Source organism: Electrona antarctica (assembly GCF_951216825.1).
Source record: "Electrona antarctica genome assembly, chromosome: 1".
Classification (NCBI taxonomy): Eukaryota; Metazoa; Chordata; class Actinopteri; order Myctophiformes; family Myctophidae; genus Electrona; species Electrona antarctica.
Window position 1 is genome coordinate 48,814,868 of NC_136806.1, and position 22,500 is coordinate 48,837,367.

At 42.3% G+C, this 22,500-nt stretch overlaps 1 protein-coding gene across 2 annotated transcripts in view; it reads left to right on the top strand.

Moving 5' to 3' along the window:
• The window catches only part of neurl1b (neuralized E3 ubiquitin protein ligase 1B), a 35,987-nt gene that overhangs the window by 5,274 nt on the left and 8,213 nt on the right, over window positions 1-22,500 (top strand). Inside the window, exons 2-7 of one of the 2 annotated variants that reach the window (XM_079506298.1) lie at window positions 9,706-9,800; window positions 10,380-10,541; window positions 11,632-11,965; window positions 17,001-17,122; window positions 20,154-20,609; window positions 20,942-21,158. In XM_079506298.1, the coding sequence (XP_079362424.1) occupies window positions 9,706-9,800; window positions 10,380-10,541; window positions 11,632-11,965; window positions 17,001-17,122; window positions 20,154-20,609; window positions 20,942-21,158 (1,386 nt within the window). The remainder of the gene's footprint in view (window positions 1-9,705; window positions 9,801-10,379; window positions 10,542-11,631; window positions 11,966-17,000; window positions 17,123-20,153; window positions 20,610-20,941; window positions 21,159-22,500) is intronic. The other variant, XM_079506299.1, reaches the window with a different exon arrangement.

A 22,500-nucleotide genomic window follows, 5' to 3' on the forward strand; every position in this document is an offset into this window, starting at 1 on the left:
TTTGTCCACAGGTTTTTTCAGTTTTAAACAGGAACAAAAAAATAAATAAAATAAAGCGTATGGGAGAGATAGATGATGTGTACAGAAATGTTAAAGTATAATACAATATAATACTCATAGGAAGACAGAATTTCAGTCATTCAATCCTTGCCACTACAAAATCTGGTCGCAAAGGTAACCATGAAATGAACCATAGAAGCCAGCATGTATTCGCAGTGAAAATAGCCAATCTGCAAGCTCTCGCTTGTTGATCTTCAGTTTCTGTTCTCAAACTAGCAATATGTTTAGAACTTTAGAAGCATCTTACATGAAACCCTAATGGTCTCGGAATATTTCATAAAAGCAAAGGTTAAAGCTGTATGTAGAACAGCAGGAATATGACTAAAACATCATAATTTTACATAGTGTTAATACAGCAGTAGTATGGTGGGGGGAGGGGGTTCACAAATGGCACATTAGGACACAAGTCGTGAGATTGTTTTTTTACTTTAATTCATGAATGCGTCTCCTCTCATTCCTCTCTAAGAAAATGTCCCCCAAATTCAAATGATGAAGGTTTATTGGTCTTTAAACTTAACCTGAGCCCCATATATACTTTGTCGTAGGATGAATATTAAAAATATCCGATCTACAAGCTCACAGCATGTCGAATCATGACACGTTGTGAGCTTGTAGATCAGCTGGGTTTCTTTTTTTCTGGGGTTTTTTGGTGTCAATTCTTCCTGACAAGTTTCATCTGTAATGACATGCCGAAAACAGGGGGGGGGGGGGTCCAATGAGCTTGGAAACTCAATTTATTTTATAGATTGATTGATTGATTGATTGATTGATGGATGTTTTTCTATTGATAAAAACAACCCCATAATGTCTGTCAAAACAGTGTAAATGTGACCAGGTCTAGCAAAATGGTCCTCATCTCGCCTATAATGAAAAGGCAGAAAATCTAAAATAAACTTTTTTTTTGATTTTCGTTTTTTTTTCCATATTAACACAGCTTGAATGTTGAAGAAAGTTTTCATTCCAACAGATTATTGATTTGGGCAAATTAAATGTATACATTTATAAGTCAAAGTAGGCTAGCCAGCTCTAGGTGTTGAAATGTTGTGAACATTCAAGGGGATTTTCTCAGCTTTGGGTAAAACGAATTCAGTTATGCTGGATTTCATTGAATGATACATCATATGAAAGCTTACATTCTGTACTTTAATAATCTGTAAAAAACTGAAAAAATACTCTGGTCGAGATGAGGCCCTATTTGCCAGACCCGGTCACAAATGTGTGTGTAAACTCGCATTTCAGCCAGAGACATACAGAATAATATAATCAATAATAAATACATTGATTACATAGCAATGTACATATAAAAAAGTACTGTTAAATGGAACCTCGTTAATGTCCACTCTGTAGTCCGTGTCTGGATGCGACAGAGGAGGAGGATGTCATCCTGTTTTGAAGAGCGGTCCACAGCTGACGCTGGCTGTTAGCGGGGGTGACCTATTGTGCTATGTCTTTCATCTAAGAATGGCAACCCAGTTTCTATATCTGTCTCTCTCTCTCTCTCTCTCTCTCTCTCTCTCTCTCTCTCTCTCTCTCTCTCTCTCTCTCTGTATGCAGTGCTGCTTAAAGCTGCTAGAGTCTGTTTTGTCAGCACACTAGTTGAGTCTCTCAGACATACTGTACGTACACTATAGTGCCACATGCCGTATAGGTTCAGGTTGGCCGACAACCAGTGGTAGACAAAATCCTCGACCCCGGGCAGTGCTCAAACACAGGTGAAAGTTGATCTGTCAAATTGTACTGGAGTACTTGCTCTCAAAACAATATTTAAAACCCATTTAGGACGGGAACCCCTTTTTGGGGCTCTATTACGCAGCAATGTGTGTATGTATGATTGTATGTATGTCTGCCTCTGTGTCTGTATGTATGTCTGAGCACGGACAGCTGCAACACCTAATGTGGCCAGTAGAGTACAGCACAGTGTAAAGTGGCACAGAGTACACTACAGTACGAGCCCTGGGTGTGTGGGGGACCCCCGGGGACCCCCACACGGACCCCCCCGGTGACGCACGTTTCGGACTCGGGGTGGCTCGCCGGAACCGGGCCGGCACCCTGGGCGTGTTCCTGGGGGCCTGAATAAATACATGTATAGTTGCACCACTCATTTCAAACAGGTGTGATTTTCCTTTCAAGACGGGAACCCTTTTTGGTAGGGTTTAAAGGGATATTTAACTTTCAAATAAAATAAACATAAAAATAAATGAAAAAAGTAATGGGAATGTCCTAATCACGGATTAGAATGCCCTATGTGTGCGGGGGCTGTGATTTTTCCATTACTTTTTTCATTAATTTTTTATATATTTTATTTGGAAAGTGAAATCCCTTTTAGGTGATAAATTGCGTATATCTGGGTATCGTTACAGTAAGACACTTTTAAGGTGATAACTCACATTATCCACGGAATATAGGTAAAAACATTGGTAATTCCACAGATACACCCGACGGATTTAAATCCTTCCAAAATGGGGATTTGGCATTGCACCTTGCATCTGTGTCATTTTAGTATATAGCACATTGGTTGGCTATTCAAAAATATCAGATATACATTAAGCTTGTAGATCTTTGAATATATTTCTTTCTTTTTCTTTTTAACCCAAATCTTTGCTTCTGGGGGTCCCAGGAATAAGACTCGGGTCTAAATGGGTTAAACAGTGGATTTCAACCCTTTTAATATCAAGGAATTATTTATTCTGCATTCGGAGCCACAGACCACCATTTGATGAGATTTAGCCTCGCAGACCCAAAACTAGAAGAATATGTCCACAATTCCATGCTGTATTGATGCTGGTAGGCCTATTTGGTACCATAGGAGAGATAACAGGCAAACGTTGATCAAAATAACAATTCTTCTAATTCTCTAATTGTGTAGACTTCTTGTAAATTAACTTAAGTAAGGCAGATGTTTAACAATAATATATATAACTCTTGAGACTGTAAAATGAATCCAAATGGACCCATACACCCTCAAGAGTTAAAGATCTATTTGGTTACCAACTCTCCATCATTTCGCACCCCATGGAACCACTGGTTTAAAATGTGTCATGGGTGGGCCTCCTCTAGTCTAGTCTCTGTCAGCGAGGTGACAGAGTCTCTCTCTCAGACTTACAGAGATGATGTACAGTACAGGCTCACAGGCTTAATGTTGGCTGACAACTTTTATACATAATAATGTGTCCAGATGCTGCTGCTGTTGGCAGGCAGGCAGCGCAGCAAGCAGAGGCTGATCCAACGTCTTCAGAAGGAGCCTGTCCACTGTTGCCCGATTTCTCGTGAGAAACGAGCGGCCGGGTCTGCGAAAACAAAGCCCACAACAGCTTTGGACATACTGTATGAGGTTTCCATCCGACAGAGGCAATTTATCGTACTTGAATATATCAATATATATATCAATCGATACTTTATACTTCTACTCCACTTTTCTACTTCTACTCCACTACGCAAATATTGTACTTTTTTTTGTAAAAGTATAAGTAAGCCGTGCGACCCATAGGCCTAGAGCCTACTCATTTCTTGTGCCATGCAATGAGGGTCCCATTTTCATAGTATTTGGTATGACCAACTGGGGAATGAAACCCCAGCCCGACCTCCGAATCATAGGGCGGACAATCTAACCACAACCACTGAGCTTTAATTACATTTGACTTCAGATTATAAATAAAGAAACATACATTAACCACTTTAGCCTGATTTTGTACTTAGGCTGTTCAAAACTAGCCGATCTACAAGCTCACAATGCGCAGCGATGTATGAAGATTTTAGTACTTTTACTTTTGGTACCTTAAGTATTTTGATGTCAATTGGCAATACCATAATACATTTCTACTTTTGATTGTAGGCCTTTAGAGTTTTTTTCTATATTGTGGTACTGCTACTTTTACTTAAGTAAAACGAAATGTTGTACATGTACAATTGTACATCTTCCACCACTGTCCGAGAGCGACGGAAGGAGAGAGTGTGTGTGTGTGTGTGTGTGTGTGTGTGTGTGTGTGTGTGTGTGTGTGTGTGTGTGTGTGTGTGTGTGTGTGTGTGTGTGTGTGTGTGTGTGTGTGTGTGTGTGTGTGTGTGTGTGTGTGTGTGTGTGTGTGTGTGTGTGTGTGTGTGTGTGTGTGTCATTGCGTGCGTGTGTTTGTGTGTGCGACTCCAGACAGATCCGTTTGAGATGTTACAGATGTTTGCTCCTGCTTGCCGCGTCAAGACTGATTCATATAGTTGTATGTGCGTCGACTTAGTCTGCACGTCGCGGCACAACGCGTTCCGAGCTTGTGTGGATCGCCGACCCTGGCACGCAACCGCATATAACTGAGGCTTCACAGTTTAGAGTGCAATCAGAGATAATGTCTAATTAGTGAAATGTGCTGTGCTACATTTCACTGCAGAGTGATCGTCTTTTCCCCAAAACACAATGAAGTAGCTGTCAGGCAGAAACCTCGTATTTCCACATTTCAACTTTTTATGTCTTTTCTTTTCTTTCCCTAAATGAATGCCCTAATTCAGTGGCTCTGAACCTTTTCATGTCAAGGACCTCCACACAACTCTGGGAGTGTACAAATGGAACCATTTTCATTCCAGTTCCATTTGTCCACTACAAACACAAACCTGTAAGGTTCCATTTGGACCCCCCCCGACCCCTCATGGAGCCCTAATTATTCACACTGCAGGGTCACAAAAAAGTAGCAAAACTAGCATACCTACAATCTTACAACGTGCAAAGACATTAACTACAATGGATCAATTGCAGCCTAGGTCTTTTTTCCTCTCTCCGAGTAACAGCTTTGCCTTTGGACATACAAGGATTCCCTCCCGACAGGGAGGATGATATACTAAACAGAAATACAATCACTCCAGAGGGGCCTAGCAGAGAGCTGGGTGGGATCCGACCGGGATGTATAGCCAGCAGCCAAGTTTCACCAGAACTTTGTTACTGGATTCGCTAATGAACGCGACGACAAGAAAACATATTATCTCCGGTCTTTGGATACTGGATTTTAAACCACCCTTGAACAAGAAGCTTTGATGTCAAAGCCAAATTAGTCTTAACTTTTTTTGTGTAAACTACTTTTCAGCTATTAGCCTGCAGGCCATGGTTCTGCTGCTCATTGTCATCATTTAACAGCCGTCACTCCTTGTGTTGGGCAATCATTACATGGAGTTCTCCACTATGATAGATACTGTATATATTGTAATGAGTGATCCGAAAAGCTCAGTATCAATTGATCAACAACAAAAAAAACATTGATGTGCTTTTCCAACAACGTGCTTCCCTTTAATTTAACATGTGTTTCGTTATGTGCACCACATGTGTAGATTTAGACTCATAACGTAACTGTCACATTGGACAAATAAGGATGTTTTGTTCAAAAAATCATGTAAATCTGTGATGTGACAATAAAGATGATTCTGATTCTAAGACAAAACCAAAATGTTGTGATATTGAAATTCATCATATCATAAGCTGGGCAATATGACTTCAAGTCTGAGTCATTATCACGATTATTTCGAACTTGCCTCGATCAATGATTATAAAAAAAGATGCTCACAGGCCTGTATCATAAAAAAGAAAAGAAAATACTAGACTAGCATGTAAGTGTTCATTTGAAACCCCCTCAACAAACCTAGATGATCGATGCCTGTACCTCACTTTGAGAACCACTACAATAATATGCAAAAACAGGCCTAGTTAAGCACCACTGACTGTTTGGAATGAAGTTAGTAGTCTCAACAGCTTCCAAGGTGTGTGTGTAATGAATTGGTGCTTGCAGAGGTCAAGTCCTGTGACCTTTCAGTGAAGAGTAGAAAGATGTTTGCAGTTTGCACTCAGGCTCCGGCATCGAGTGTTGCACGGAGCAATTTCATTTGATCGTTGGGCGGCCGCTGTAGCTTGAACGGCTGCTAATCTACAGTAGGTCCAGGCTGCACTTGAGGCCTTGATGTGTTGTGAGCTTGTAGATCTGATAGTCTCAACTGATTTTAAGATTTTATTATTTGTTTTTAAAGCCGTAAGTGGACTGCCCCCCTGTATTTATCGGTCCTGACTCCTCATGGACCCGTACACCCCAGCCCTGAGGTCAGCTGACCAGCTGCTCCTAACTGTGCCCAATACCAATTACAGGCGACCGTCCCTTTTCAGTGGCCGCCCCCAACCTCTGGAACTATCTGCCCCTACATATCAAGTCTGCTCGCTCCTTAGAGGCCTTTAAATCTTTACTTAAAACTCATCCCTTCTCCCTGGCTTTCAATGATGTTTGACCAAATTAACTTGTGTAATATTTGTCTTGCTTTGATGTTGTTTTACTATGCTATTTGTGTTGCTTATATCTCTGTATGCTTGTTTTTATGATCTTGTACAGCACTTTGGTTGACCTTTTGGTCTTTGTAAATGTGCTCTAGAAATAAAGTTTGATTTGATTTGAACTGTCTCAACGAGCAAGAAAGACCATTAATCACCATGCCTTGTTCTTTTTAAGTATGCTACAACGAGCTGTGGGCAGACGCACGCACACACACACACACGTACATGTACATGTACTGTACACGCACACTCGCACACGCACGCGCGCGCTCACACTATAAAATACTTTTGTATTTTTACCCAAGCAAATTTTGAAAGCGGACTTTTACTTTGAACTTTTTTACTTCTACATTACAGTATTAATACTTTTACTTAAGTAAAAAATGTGAGTACTTTTTCCACCACTGGCTATCACTCATTTAGCTCACATTAACACCTTAGCGCACCACACAGGGTGCAGCCAGTGTTGCCAGGTCTGCTCATTATAAGCGACTTTGGGCTTCTTTTTCTGTAAAGTTGCGTGTAAATATTGGTGCTATGTGTTTTGAGGGGCTTGTTTCTATAAAGTGTAGTTGCTTATTTGGGCTTGCTTCCAAATGCTTTCATATCATGGACCCCCAAATGATTATTTTCTCCCGAATTGAGTACATGAGGACACCAATGGAAACAAGCTGAAAGGCTTTCCTGGTTTCATCCTTTTAGCAGACCTTGTTGTATTGTACTGTACTTCCCTGTGCCTGTCCTTGCAAACTGCAATGTAGTATGATCAAGTAGTAGGGGATTCATTTACAACACAAAAAATCAGTTAGAATATCTATGATATATATATAAGTGATGATTATTTGATATCGATGGAAAAAAATAAAATAAACACCCGGCAGAGTAGTTCCGGAGCAACGGAGTGTGTGGCCCTGGTCTTTCCCTAATGGGACTGATTGAAGGTACTGTAGCTACAAGTCGGGACTTGATCACCCCGGCTGGGTCACCTGAGTGAGGGGTAGTCATATTCATAGCTATGCAGGTATTTGGCATAAAAATTGAGGTATGTCATTTTTTATCGCACAGCCCCAGAAAGTAAAACTAATTATTGTTAAATCGAACGGTAATTAAAAGTTTTACCTATCATTTTATAATGGACGATTTTACTTTTTGGGCAAGTGGGCAAGACCTTTGTCAAGTAGAACATGACCTGTACTTGCCCGACGGACAATTGCCTCAGATCTTAGTGTTAAGCCCTGCACCTGGTTGCTTATTTCTCTCACAGAATCTGGCAACACCAGGCCCAGCTGCCCCCTAGTGCATCTAACTCTGGAGGAATGAATGAGGCTATTCAGGGTGTGTGTTTATGCGTGTAGGGCCTGGGCTGCATGCGTTGCGTTAGATTCCATAAATAAAATACACGGAAATGCTGTCCCTTTATACTCGGGGTTTGTTTGTCTTGACAACACATTTACGTGCTAAATATCTCCGCTCGAGTTATTCCTATCGCTCCCAGTTTGCCCAAACAAACCTCCTTTTAAGCAGCGATGGAGCAAGTACTCAGGTTTAAGTAAAATACAGTAACAATACCACAATGTAGGAAAAAAAAAGTTATGTAAAGGTACTGTATTCAAAATTTAACTTGAGTAAAAGTACAAATGTTTCTGCATCAAAATTTACCTAAAGTATCAAAGTGTTCCAAAACATTTTTGATGATAGCAGATAAATCATTAGCCAAAAGAATAGTGGTTAATGTATGTTCTGTCAGTATCTAAAGCGGCCAATATGATTGTAGTGGAGTAAAGAGTATGAAGTATGAAGTATCCAAAAATTGAAACACTCAATTAAACTTAAAGTAACCTCAAAACAGTGTTAATTTTGTTGACTAAGACTAAAAGACCGTTTTTTAATATTTAGTCAACTAAGACTAGACTAAGACTAAACAATTTCAGGAGACTAAATAGGACTAAGACTTAATCAAAATCTGCTGAAAAAATTAACACTGCCTAAAAATTGTTCTTACATAGGCTACTGTATTTCAGTAAATCTACTTAAGTTGCTTTCCACGGTCTGCTTTTTTAAGTAAAAGGGACCGAACGCCCCAAATATCTACTTTTTTTTTATCCCGGAGGGAGGATGTGTGTGTCTGCATGTGTCTGCTGCGTGTGTGATAAATAGTTTCAAGACGTCCATAATTATACAAACCTATGCCGTATTTAGTTATTTTATATTTGGTGACATTAAAGTCTGTACCTGCACTGCGGGCCATGGATGTGGTGGGAACGAGGAGGACGACCGATTTAGGACAGCCCGAGCGAGCCCACGCCGGGAAGTCAGAGACTTTTGACTTTTAATGAGGGTAAATGTGGGTTACGGGCTAAAACAGGATATCAAATGTACTCTTTGAAGGCAGCAGAGAGAGAGAGAGACTCACATGGTAGCACTGTGGGAGAGGAAGTATCAGACTCACTGCTGTGTGTGTGTGTGTGTGTGTGTGTGTGTGTGTGTGTGTGTGTGTGTGTGTGTGTGTGTGTGTGTGTGTGTGTGTGTGTGTGTGTGTGTGTGTGTGTGTGTGTGTGTGTGTGTGTGTGTGTGTGTGTGTGTGTGTGTGTGTGTGTGTGTGTGCATGTGAGAGAGAGAGAGAGTGAGTGAGTGACACATGGTGTCCGCTGCCCTCTAAACCAACTGTCACTGACCAAATGCAAACAACTTAAGCCTGCTTTACGCTTTGACGTACAACGGGGTGTCCGAAAATAGCCAATCTACAAGCGTGCCGCTTCTGCGGCGCGCCATGGGCTTGTAGATCTTCTATTTTGGGAGCGTATAGCGTGAGGCGTGAGCCCATATGAGCTCTGCTGTGTTGTGAACAGCTGGTGTGACTATAATAATTCCTCTCTGACATCAGTGGTGGAAAGTACTGTGCTTACTATACAGTAATCACAGTACTTTACGAAATGTACTTGGTAATGTACATACGTATACTGTAACTGAGGTACGTTCGATTCTTCAAATGTTTACTGTACTACATCTGAGAATCAAATATTGTACTTTTACACTCCTGGAATAATTTGAAAACTTTATTTAGTTACTTTGCACGTGTAGATTATTACAAAGCATACATTTATACCACTTAAACCCTATTTTGTGTCAAGCTCGAATATATGCCTGTTATTTGTTTGAAAAAGTACTATTACGGTACTCTAATTGGTACTTGTCTTGAAGCATATTTTGATGCTGATATTTTTGTACTCTTACTCCAAGTATAATTTTGAATACAATCCTCTCACTCTATAGCAATTGATTACTATGAGAATATAGAGCTAGTTAACAGTTATTTTAACAAAGGACATGCTTAAAATAATTTGGCTCATTTTCCCCAGCAGATACGACTCTACAGCCCCGCCCGGTGGTGAGCAGGCCGCACTACACGGTGCCCGGCAGCGGGGCGGGTTGCGTGGAGCGGAGGAGCCCTCCGGTAATTATCACATCACCGTCTAATTGCAGTTATTTGAATATTTGACATATTATTTTACCAAAATCGTTTCCATGTTGAAAGGTTTTCATACATTACAAGATAGCGGAAATAGCTGATCTACAAGCTTACAACGTGTCATGAGCTATTTCCGCAATTTTTTCGTAATTATTTGAGATAATCGCAATTATTTTGTCATAATCAATTCCATGTTGAAAGGTTTTCATACATGAAATGAAAAAGCTGATCTACAAGCTTACAAGATCTACAAGCTTATTTTTCTGTGATATGCATCTCCCTGTGTCTGAAATCAAGTATTGATTGATTACAACGCGTCACTTCATGACGCGGGGTAAGCTTGTAGATCAGCTATTTCTGCTATTTATTTATTTAACTTTTTTTAAGTATAAAAATAATGAATGTCAGTAATATTTGTATATTTCAGTTATTTGTCATGTCTGTGCATGTTTTGATTACCGGGCAAACAGAAATAATATATTCTGTATTCAAATTGTTCCATTGTTGCCAATTATTTCTGTTTGCCAATATTAATGTTCAACTTAAATGTTGTAACCGTGACAGGCCTACCCTCCGGCCAGCCTCAGCGTGGAGTCGCCACGCTTCCACCCGCATGCCAAGGGCAAGAACGTCCGCCTGGACGGCCAGCTGCGGCGCGCCACGCGCAAGAACAGCTTCTGCAACGGCATCACCTTCAGCCAGAGGCCCATACGACTCTACGAGAAGGTATGTGGTCGGGGTGCATGTGTTAGTTTAGGTTAGTTTTAACCTGCCACGCATGTCGGGAGCAAGGGGTTAGTTTTAACCTGCCATAAGTTAGTTTTAAACTGCCATGCATGTCGGGAGCCACGGGTGAGTTTTAACCGGCCACGGGTGAGTTTTAACCGGCCGTGCATGTCGGGAGCGATGGTGTTGTCAGACTAATGCCTGTCGGACTGTAGTCTAAACAAACCTGTCACCTGTACACGTTTAAGTTGGCGATTAGTTGTCACACAAATAATTACGATTTATAACGATTTAATTGTGTTGTTTGCATTGAACATTGGAACATTAGGATTTGTATTTATGTTTGCCTTGTCGGCTTCATTACTGACATTCTGTAATAAAAAACGGAGATAGCTTAGAAGATTGTAAATCTGCTATTTCAGCTTTTTTAATGTAGGATTTTGATTAGGACAAAATAACTGCGATTATCTCAAATAATTGCAATCAGCAACAACCACAGGCCTAGCATGTAGTTACATTGTCCCACAAAAGCATCAAAAGTAGCTTGAAATGTGGCCTTTTGGATTGATTGAATACTTTATCAACAGTTTGCAAGGACAGGCACAGGGAACGGAAATACAGTACAATACAACAAGGTCTGCTAAAAGGATGAAACCAAGAAAGCCTTTCAGCTTGTTTCCATTGGTGTCCTCATGTACTCAATTCATTGAAATAGAAGCAGTGAGCAGCTTTTTGAGCTTTTAGATCTGTTACTTTTGAATTTCGATCCTGAAAGGTTTCGGACATATGAGGTGTCCAGATGATTTTTTTTGCCACTTTCAACCTGGCATCCCTATTTTGGGAGCTTGGGAGCTTGTACAAAATGTTGAATAATTTAGGTTTTTTTTTTACACAAATTCTCTTCTGAGGGCCCCTGGCACAAAACATTTTCAGATGTGGGGTCCGCGACCAAATATATATCAATTAGGTGGTCATTGGCACGAAAGGACCTATTGGAACTACTGATCTAACACTCTCTCTCGCTAGTAACTAAGGTTTTCAAATAAATGTAGTAAAAGTACAATATTTGCTCTCACTCTTCTCTCGCCAGGTGCGCCTGCGTCTCAGCGCTGTCCACACGGGCTGGAGCGGCGCTCTGCGCTTCGGCTTCACCAGCCTGGACCCCGGCGAGCTGAGCTCGGCTGACATCCCCAAGTACGCCTGCCCGGACCTGGTGACGCGGCCGGGCTACTGGGCCAAGGCGCTGCCGGAGAGGCAGGCGCTGCGCGACAACGTGCTGGCCTTCTGGGCCGACCGCCACGGCCGGGTCTACTACAGCATCAACGAGGGCGAGCCCATCCTGTTCCACTGTGGCCTCAGCATCGGGTGTCCCCTGTGGGCCATCATAGACATCTACGGCATCACACAGGAGGTCACCCTGCTCGGTGAGTCGCTGATTCTCAACCTTTTGGAATGTCCAGGGACCCCTGGTTTGAGATTTCCCAAACATCTCATCTTTTTGCACATTTATGACTAAGAGAGAGAGAGAGAGAGAGAGAGAGAGAGAGCAGCTGAGCCAACCCAGTGTTAAAAATCCCATTTTCTTTTCCTACATAATATTACAAAAGATTATTTTTTTCCCCAAAACATTGTTTAAATCAAATTTAAAAAACAAATCTGAGAAGTTCCATGAATACAAAAAGGAAATAATACTGAAAATAGCCGATCTACAAGCTTACACTATTGTCACTATAGTTTGGGATCCGGGGCAAACGTCTAACCTCTCTGTTGAGCCTCGACCTGAAAAGTTTGGGAACCGCTGCACTATAGGCCATCAGAATGTCTTTATTTATTGTCATTTTAATGTTTTTTTTTTGTGGCTTTCGCCTTTATTTTATATTTTTATGGAGGGACAGACAGTAGGCTGACAGGAAATGGGGAGAGAGATGGGGGGGTGACATGCAGTAAAGGCCGTCGGGATTGGGAGTCGAACCCGCGGCACACTGCCAGGCTGGATTGCCAGCCGAGGTGCCTGGACCGCTGGGCCACGGCCCAGGCCTATTTATTGTCATTTGACCCCCTCATGACACAATTCTTTATCGCTGGCACCGCAGGCTGCACTGTAAAATCCTCAGTGTTTTCTCATGTTTTCATATGTCCAATTTGGTTCCCCATCTTACGCTCAGAGTTTGCGGGGCTCCTGGTGCATGGAATGTGCAGCCATCCATCATCATGTTTTAATAAGTGGTTTAAAAACAACCTTACTGAGAGTGAGCTGTCGGGCAGAAACCTTGTATCTCCATATTTTAACATTTTCGTAACTACTTGATCATAGGTCGTCCATAGGTCGGCGGTTCGAATTATTATTATTGTTATTATTATAACAGCGTCACACAAAACGCTTTACGCTTCGCACCGCATTTTGAGCTTGCAGATCTGCTTCTTTTGATGCTTTTGAATTTGAATCCTGAAAAATAAGTGTACATAAACTGGACTCGGACATTTGAAAATAGCCGATCTACAAGCTCAAGCTCGTCACCATTTTCAAAATATTTGTATACATTTGAAAACTTGAAATGAGACATTCTGCATAGTGAGTTCTTTCTACTTTTGGTACTTTACTCACGTATACATTTTGAATTCCGGACTTTTGCTTGTAACAAAGTATTTCTGTATTGCAGATCAGGATGCTGTTGCACGGCATCCTGATCCACTTCAATCCAAATCAAGACAAGTTCAACACAGTAACATGTACCTTCCAATGTATGAATGAATGAACCATTGTAAAGCGCTTTGAGCGATATAAAGCGCTATAAAATTAAATTCATTATTATTCATTAACACTCGCGTTCAACATAGATATAGGTATACAGTAGATGCCATCTCTGAGGGACTACCAACAACAAGATGTTGTTCATATCGTAGCCTTGCACCAGTGTGTCCCATAGAGCATGCTTTTATAGTATCAACACAGAACACGTTTATGGCTAAAAAAAAAGAGAGAGGAAGGAGCGCATCTGTTTGGCTGGAGTAAAAATCTACAACAAGGTGCTCTTTGGTACAACTGGGTGACAGAATTGAAAAAGATGAGACCAAGGCACTCTTGTTTCTACAAGAGTGCCTTTGTCTCATCTTTTTGCACATGTATGACTAAGTTGAGAAGCTCGGTGTCCTGAGAGAGAGAGAGAGAGAGAGAGAGAGAGAGAGAGAGAGAGAGAGAGAGAGAGAGAGAGAAAGCAGCTGAGCCAAGACAGTCCACATGAGAACAGATGAAGATAGATAGTTGTGCATAGTGGAAAAAATGTGTATGTTCTCTCTCTCTCTCTCTCTCTCTCTCTCTCTCTCTCTCTCTCTCTCTCTCTCTCAGGACACTGAGCTTCTCAACTTAGTCATAAATGTGCAAAAAGATGAGACAAACTCATCCTTTTCAATTCTGTCACCCAGTTGTACCAAATAACACCTTGTTGTAGATTTTTACTCCAGCCAAACAGAATCTTCAAATTCAGATTCTACAAATCCTTCTAAATCAGTACTTCTCACACTTTCAAGATAAACAAAAAATGCTATGTTCAAAAATAGCAGATGTGCAAGCTGGCAGCGTGGCACAACAAGCTGTGAGCTTGTAGATCTGCTATTTTGGAATAGCCAATGCTAAAATCTAAAATGTGACAGATGCTTGTGAAACGTGGACAGGGCAGCTATGACAAGTAACTGTAAAATACCAAGAAATTACTGGCATTTTTACAAGTTTTATACTAGAAAATAGCGGAAATAACTGATCTACATGCTTACAACGCGTCACCAAGTGATGATTTGTAAGCATGTAGATCAGCCTTTTTGAATGTATCAACAGTATTGAACATGGATAACATTATGACGATTATGACAAAATAATTGTGATTTTCTAAAATAATTTGCGATTAGACAATTATGTAATAATTGTGACAACCCTAGGAAAGTGGGCGTCCTTGAAAGGACACCATGGACTAGGAAAACAACAACTAGTCTACAATAATTCCTGTAGACTGGTCTAGGAGACACAACATGGACGGAGGAAGATAGAAAGCATTGAGGTCAATCAGCCACAGACCTCCTCTCTACCTCCCTCCTCTATTGACTCGCTCACATGACGTTCCCGCGCTCTGATATCTCTCTCCGTCCGTCCCTCCCTCCCTCCCTGTGTCTCCTCGATCTGTTTCCACCTCCTTCTCTCTCTCTCTCTCTCTCTCTCTCTCTCTGTGTCTGTGTCTGTCTGTCTGTCTGTCTGTCTGTCTGTCTGTCTGTCTCTCTCTCCATCCCCCCCCCCCCCCCCCCCAACCACCCACCCCTCTCTCCCTCGCTTGTCGTTCGCTGTGTGTCTTCCTGGGTGTGTTTATGTTGGGTCTGACAGGCAGTCATGTCCATGTTTGGTCATGGCGTCTGATCTTGGGGGCTTTGGTGTGGGGCCAGTACACACTGCACTCCAGCACGACTCCAGCAGCATCCCTGCAAATAGTTTGTTTAAGTAAAAGTATCAATATCACAATGTAGAAATACTCAGTCAAAGTCAAAGTCGGTATAGGCATGAAAAGTTACTTAAAGTACCAAAAGTAAACGTGCACTTTATGAATGGCCAATTTCACTAGAGTAAAAGTTTTCAAAATGTCTCCAAATCTTTAGACAATAGCTGATGTATACGCGTCGCTTTGCCACTGCTATTTTCGAATAGACAAAGTATAAAATAGGGCTTTAATGGTGAGGGGTAAAAAGTACAGTATTTGCCTCTGCAATGTGGTGGAGTACTCTATAAAGTATTGAGAAGAAAATGCTCATATGAAGTAAAAGCACCTCAGAATTGCACTTGAGTACAGTACTTGAGTAAATGTACATAGTTACTTTACACCAACGGCCTCGGCATTCCTGGAAATGGTAATGAGAGAACGTATCGCCAGCCAAGAGGAGTTTCTACCGCCACATTTGTATACATCAGCCTGTAACGTATGTATGGGCCGAATTAGCAATAACTATGGATTGTAATGAAATGAGACGTTTTGGTAAACACGGGAGAGAAACAAAACGGCGCCGTCGGGTGCAAACCTGGCATGTCCAAAAAACGTTACTTGTCTCGTTTTCTTGCTCTTGTTAATACTTTTCGTTGATTCCATTTTTATGAAAGCCCACTGGCTGGCACACTTTAACTTCAAAATATTTTCCAAAAATAGCCAATCTACAAGATGTGAGCCTTTAGATCGGCTACTGTCGCTGCTTTTTGCACAAACATTTTGTACATTTGTTTTCTTTTAATATTTTTTTATCCCACGATTTTGTAACCCATTTTTCACCCCTGTGTCAACTATCTAATGTGATCCTGGGCTCTACACACCCTCCGCCAACCTAGTCCCCATATATGGGGGACATGGGGAGAGCAACGGACTTGAACTCATGCTTCCTTCATGCCTGAGTGTCCAAGTTGCTCCTTTACACCTGACAGGGGGGAGTTTCCCTGGTTGGACGTAGCGCGTGGAAGGAACACGTTATTCCAACCAGTTCCTTTCCCCTCCATCACCCCCTGCTGGCCAGGGGGAGGCGGTTTAGAGACCAGGATTACAAAGTCTCTAGTCTGCCCGAGTGGCACCAACAAAACAGCATTACAGTGAAACGGGGATGTGGATAAACAATTAGGGACTGGCTTGTTGCATTATTTCAGCCATCCTCGTACTGCAAATCAGTCGACAAAACTATTTCATAGTACGATATTAACCACTTTCAACCTGGCGTCCCTTGCATATTTTCAGTGTAATCTTTTAACAAAATATTTCAAATGGCTGAAAAAGCAGGAAAGACTATAGTCTTTTTGAAGTGGTTTGCAGTCTTACCAGTTGAGGACTGTGAAATCTCCAATAAAATGAATATGCAAGATCCACCCACGGTCTAATGTCAAATAATTGTTACTTTGATCGACGTTTGCCTGTCATCTCTCCTGAGGTACTGTACCACATCAATACAGCATGGAATCTTATCCAACGATTACAAAATGGTTTAGTTTTGGGTCTGCAAGGCTAAATATCACCAAATTATGGTCCATGACTCAAATGGCAAAAAAATAATTTACCTTGATAAGAAAAGGGTTGAAAACCCCTGCTCTGTCCAATACGTTGTGTGTGTTGTAAAGGGTTGAAAACCTCTGCTCTGACCAATACGTTGTGTGTGTTGTAAAGGGTTGAAAACCCCTGCTCTGACCAATACGTTGTGTGTGTTGTAAAGGGTTGAAAACCCCTGCTCTGACCAATACGTTGTGTGTGTTGTAAAGGGTTGAAAACCCCTGCTCTGACCAATACGTTGTGTGTGTTGTAAAGGGTTGAAAACCTCTGCTCTGTCCAATACGTTGTGTGTGTTGTAAAGGGTTGAAAACCTCTGCTCTGACCAATACGTTGTGTGTGTTGTAAAGGGTTGAAAACCTCTGCTCTGACCAATACGTTGTGTGTTGTATCTATGCCACAGAGAGCAGCTTTGCGGAGAACGTTGCGTCCAGTTGTCTGAGTGCGGCCCGCCTCAGCGCCTACCTGCCACAGAGCAGCCATGACTCTGCCAACTACAGCAACAACCAGCTGGAGAACAACCAGGTGCAGTAGCCATTCCACTAGCACGTATTCAATTACTTCAAATGAAATAATCGAGAAGCATTTGTGACAGTGACACAGAGACAGTCATGGCAGCAAGACTAACTGTTCAGGAGAGGAGAAAAACTTTTTTTCTTTTTTATCCAAAATGAGTTAATAGCACAGGCAGACTCTTCACATACTAGAGCATGTCTGAAATAAATGTCAGAGTCCAGGCCTGGATTGGCCAACGGGAGAACCGCGACATTACCCGATGGCCTGCGCCTCCTACTGGCCTGCCTGCCTGGCTGCAAAAAATAATAATAATAATAATAATAAAATGCAGTCCAGGCCAGCCAAACCAGCGCAGCGTTTATATGCTACAAAAGGTTACAAAAAATAATCTCTCCTAGACCAGCCAGGCCAGAAGCCACGGTCCATTTTCAATTCACACAGTGACACAGACAGAGAGAGAGAGAGTTGAGTCTGTCGCTGGCCTGGCTGGGATGCTGGGACACACCCCCTGCCTGTCGCTACTAAAGCAATGTGCTATTTCTGCTGCAGTGCTGAGGATTGGTCAAAATGAGAGACAATCAATTCTTCTTTCAGACGTGATTGGTTGGTTTGGCTTCTGGCCCGCCCAGGCCCATTCACTGTGAACCGGACCCACACAACAACATTACAGCGTGGTCTCAGTCTGTGTGTGGGGGGAGAGAGAGGAGTGGAGGAGAAGAGACAGGCGATGCGATAAAATCAACAAATATAATTATCGACATGTGTCATGGATCCAAACAAGAGAAAGCGGAAAGGTGGCGCTGAACGTGAGAGGAACAAAAAAAAAGGGTCCTTGAGAAGAAAGGGGAAAATGTCACAAACTAACCAAAATATTCGGCAGGCTTCCCCCCCCCCCCCCCCCCAGCCAGTTGTCGTCTGAAGAAGTACCGTCAACAAGTAAGATTAAAGAAATGTAAACACAATTTGATTGATTGATTGAAGAATTTATTAACAGTTTGCAGAATTACAGTACATTTCAAGCACAAACTCAATACAAAGGCTGTTAACTGTGAGTGGACGACCCAATTAAGCATTACACTTGTTTCTAATAGGGTCCACCATGTTCAAATCATCAAAACATTTAGAGACGTACAAATAGACACTTCTATAGACAGAACAGGAATTCATCATAAAGGAGGTAAAAAGGGAAAAGAAACATATACGGTGAGGGGAAAAAAGGGGGTGGGCGGTGGGGGGGATTCACGTTCAGCTCCGTTAATTTGTTTGTTTCCTGGGAGGAGCTGCGTTGGGTCCCCAAGTCGGCTCCGTGGCCGTACCTTGAGTTGGCTGTGTGGCCGTGACCATCTCTTGTGTTGTCCTTGCGTTGGGTCCCCAACTGGTGGTGGTAACTGTTTCGTGGTGGTTCTTCAACATACTGGATTAAGTGGATAGTGGATTTGGGAGCATGAGATGCCAGATATATAAATGATTGATTGATATATTATTATTATTGATCAATGATAGAACACTTTGTTTTGTTCCATGGTGTAGGCCTACCTACTCAGTCCACTGTACCCTCAGACTTAGCAACAGCAACAATAACATTACTTTTGCACAATAGCACTCTGGTTGTTGTAAAAAAAAAAAGAAGCAGCTTTATTCCACATGGAGGCCTGGATATGGCTTAATAAAATATATAATTTGTGCTGCTGCTATTTTAATGACACTTGGCAATCGGTTAAGATACTACAATACATAGAGGCTGCTATATGCATGCACTCAGACTACTCTCTACTGTATGTATAATACATTGGGAGCAATTATAATAATTCCTTCCATTCAAGTGCTGGTCATAATTACATTAATGTTTGTCTTTAGTTCAATGTTTGTTTTATAAACGCATTGACAATAAAGGGAACATTTACGTCATGTGTCAACAGTTTCATATATTAGCGCCCCTCACTTCACAAGGGTGTGATTTTTTCAACTTTAAATAGTTTGTCAGTGTGGTGGTGCTGTAAGGGTTGCAGCCAGTTTTATATGCCTGTCTTTGTGTGTCAGTGTGTGTGTGTGTGTGTGTGTGTGTGTGTGTGTGTGTGTGTGTGTGTGTGTGTGTGTGTGTGTGTGTGTGTGTGTGTGTGTGTGTGTGCGCACGCGCATGCGCACTCTGTTGTAAATTAGAGTACGTTTTAAAATATTTGGCCATATTTCCTACTGAATTTGCAAAGGTGGATTTAATACCAGTGCTGGAGCTTCAGCAGGAGAGCCCAGTGCTAGCTCAGAGGAACAGGCAGTGGCAGGTACAGAGCAAAGAATACAATTTGGGACAAGTCATTGAATTGTATAAGATGAGTAATGCACATGTGAGATTTACAATAAGTTATAGCATGAAACAAACAACAAACAAACATTTGATGACAAATACATCCACAGGACGGTAAAATGGAAATTAATTAATTAATTAACTCAAAAATGTTGCGCGCACGCGCAAAGTTTTTGAGTTAAGAGTGGCCTGGCTGGTGTATATGATTCCCGGCCTGATCTGGGGCTCCAGTCCGGCCCTGTCAGAGTCTGAAATCGACATTTACATATGAAATAAATGCTTAACCATGTAGCTATGTGTAATGTTAGAGACCACAGAAGTGAACATTTCAAGCCTGTTTTCTCAACTCGCTGTTTTCTGCAAGACATTACTCTATAAGCCATATCTCCAAAACTGGTGGGGCAAACTGAACAACCAATATGTCAATTTGAAGCTACAGTATGATTCCCTGCTTTCATATGACATGAAAAAAATCAATGACTTAGCCTCGGTCAGAAGCGGTCACATTTGTTTTGATCGTTTTTTTAATGATATATCAACAAATTGATTAACCATATGAGCGCAGATCTACGAGCTCCGCAACGCATTGTAAGCTCGTAAAAGCACAAAATAGGGATTGATCATTAATCAGTTATTTCACTAAATCATAAGTCTATTTCAATCTATTTTTATTCATTCAAAATCTAAATCGATCAGATCAGTTAGAATAACCGTTGCAACCTTTTTTTTCCCAACCAGGCCGCTGTCGCCAAGCTTGTCACCATGCAGCTCAACAGCCAGCTCATTCCCTGCTGCTCCAACACCAGCACCACCACCACCTCCTCCTCCTCCGTCACCTCCTCCACCTCCTCCCCGCCGGGCTCCAACAACGGGCCCCGGGGAGGGGCCCCGCCGCCGGCCCCGCTACGGACCCCCCTCGCCCCCTCCCCGCTGGACAACGACCTGCACTTCCACCCCGTGCGCGGCTCGGACGTGGTGCTGTCGGCGGACCGCGCGGCCGCCTGCGTGCACTCGGCGGAGAGCGTGCGGACGCTGGTGTTTGGCGACCGGCCGCTGCGCGCTGCCGGCGAGACGCTGTACGTGGAGGCGGGCCATGCGGGCCACATGCCATACTTCGGCGCGCTGCTGTTCGGCCTGACGTCGTGCGACCCGGCCGGCCTGCACGCCGCCGGGGAGCTGCCGGCGGACCCAGAGGTATCGGCCTGTCACCATTACACATTTTAGTTGACCATCAATATTGTCACACAGATATTATTGTGAATAATGATTTTAATTGTGTTTTTGGCGTTGGTAATTGGAACGTAATGAAAAAATGCACAGGGCAGATATGACAAATAACTGGAATATACCAAGAAATTACATTTTTATGAATTTTATACTTTAGAGAATAGCGGAAATAGCTGATCTACAACACTTGTAGATCTGCTATTTTGGCTTTTTTATGTATGAACGTCAAAACAATTCTCAAATAATTGCGATTAGACGATTAATATGTAATAATTGTGTGACAACCCTACTACCCGAAGGTGCTGCTGGACCGCAAGGAGTACTGGGTGGTGTACCGTGGCTTCCCCGTGCCCTGCTCCGGAGACGTGCTCTCGTTCAGCCTGCTGCCCAACGGGGAGGTGCACCACGGGGTGAACGGGGCGGGCCGCGGCAGGTTGCTCTGTGTGGACGTCTCCTCGCAGCCACTGTGGCCCTTCTTCATGCTGCACGGCACCGTCAACAGACTCAGGATACTGGGTAAGTTCTAACATGCCGCACGGCACCGTCAACAGACTCAGGATACTGGGTAAGTTCTAACATGCCACATGGCACCGTCAACAGACTCAGGATACTGGGTAAGTTCTAACATGCCGCACGGCACCGTCAACAGACTCAGGATACTGGGTAAGTTCTAACATGTCACACGGCACCGCCAACAGACTCAGGATACTGGGTAAGTTCTAACATGCCGCACGGCACCGTCAACAGACTCAGGATACTGGGTAAGTTCTAACATGCCACACGGCACCGTCAACAGACTCAGGATACTGGGTAAGTTCTAACATGATAGTTCTACAGCTCACATGGTTCGAGAACCAGTGAGCTGTAGAACTATCTATCTCTAAGGCAGTGGTTCCCAAATGTTTCAGCCCGTGACCCAAAAGAGAAATTTGACGGTACAAACTAGTGAAAATAGCTTCGCGCCGCATTGGGAGCTTGTAGATCAGCTCTTTTCACTACTACTTTAATTTATGGAATTGTATTTTATTTTATTTTATTTCATCATGAAATTACTGAAAAAAATAATTTAATCTGTTTTTTAATTCATGAAAATGTTATAATAATAAATAATAATATTAATTAATTAAAAACAAAATGTAGGAAACAAAAAGTAAAGGGACCCATAAAAATGTGTTCACGCAAATGGGTCCCGACCGACTGTTTGGGAACCACTGCTCTAAGGTACACAGATCAGGTGCTCAGGTGGTGCAGGGGTAAGGAGGGAAAACGAACGGGAAGGGCGATCTTTGTCACTGTACTGTATACTCTCACGGCGTTGAATGGGAGGATTAGGACAGAGTCACTACATCGCCAAGAAAGAAAGAAAGAAAGAAAGAAAGAAAGAAAGAAAGAAAGAAAGAAAGAGTCAGTGAGTGAAGTAATCTGTGCACCTCTGTTCACCAACTAAACAATGTTTGCACAGAGCCATTTGCATCAGGATGAAACAAGCAGCATTTGGACAGTATCTGAGACAGTATCCTCATGGTGACCTATTTATTCTGAGTGAAACAGGAGAGGCTGACTGGAGATAACGTGGAGAGGAATTTGATTTGAACGTTGAGAAGTGGGCGTAGCATGACAAATGTACATTACAATTAAAAGGTGAAGATTGATGGATGGGTAATGTAATAATGATATAATCAGTGGGTTCAAACCTGCAGAATGTATGAATGAATGAACCATTGTAAAGCATTTGAGCATTTGGAAAAGCGCTATAAAAATGCAATTCATTGTACATTGTTGTTGTGCATCGCGACGCGTATGAGCTTGTATGTAGATCTGCTACTGTATATTCGAAAGATTTTTATACATTTGAAAA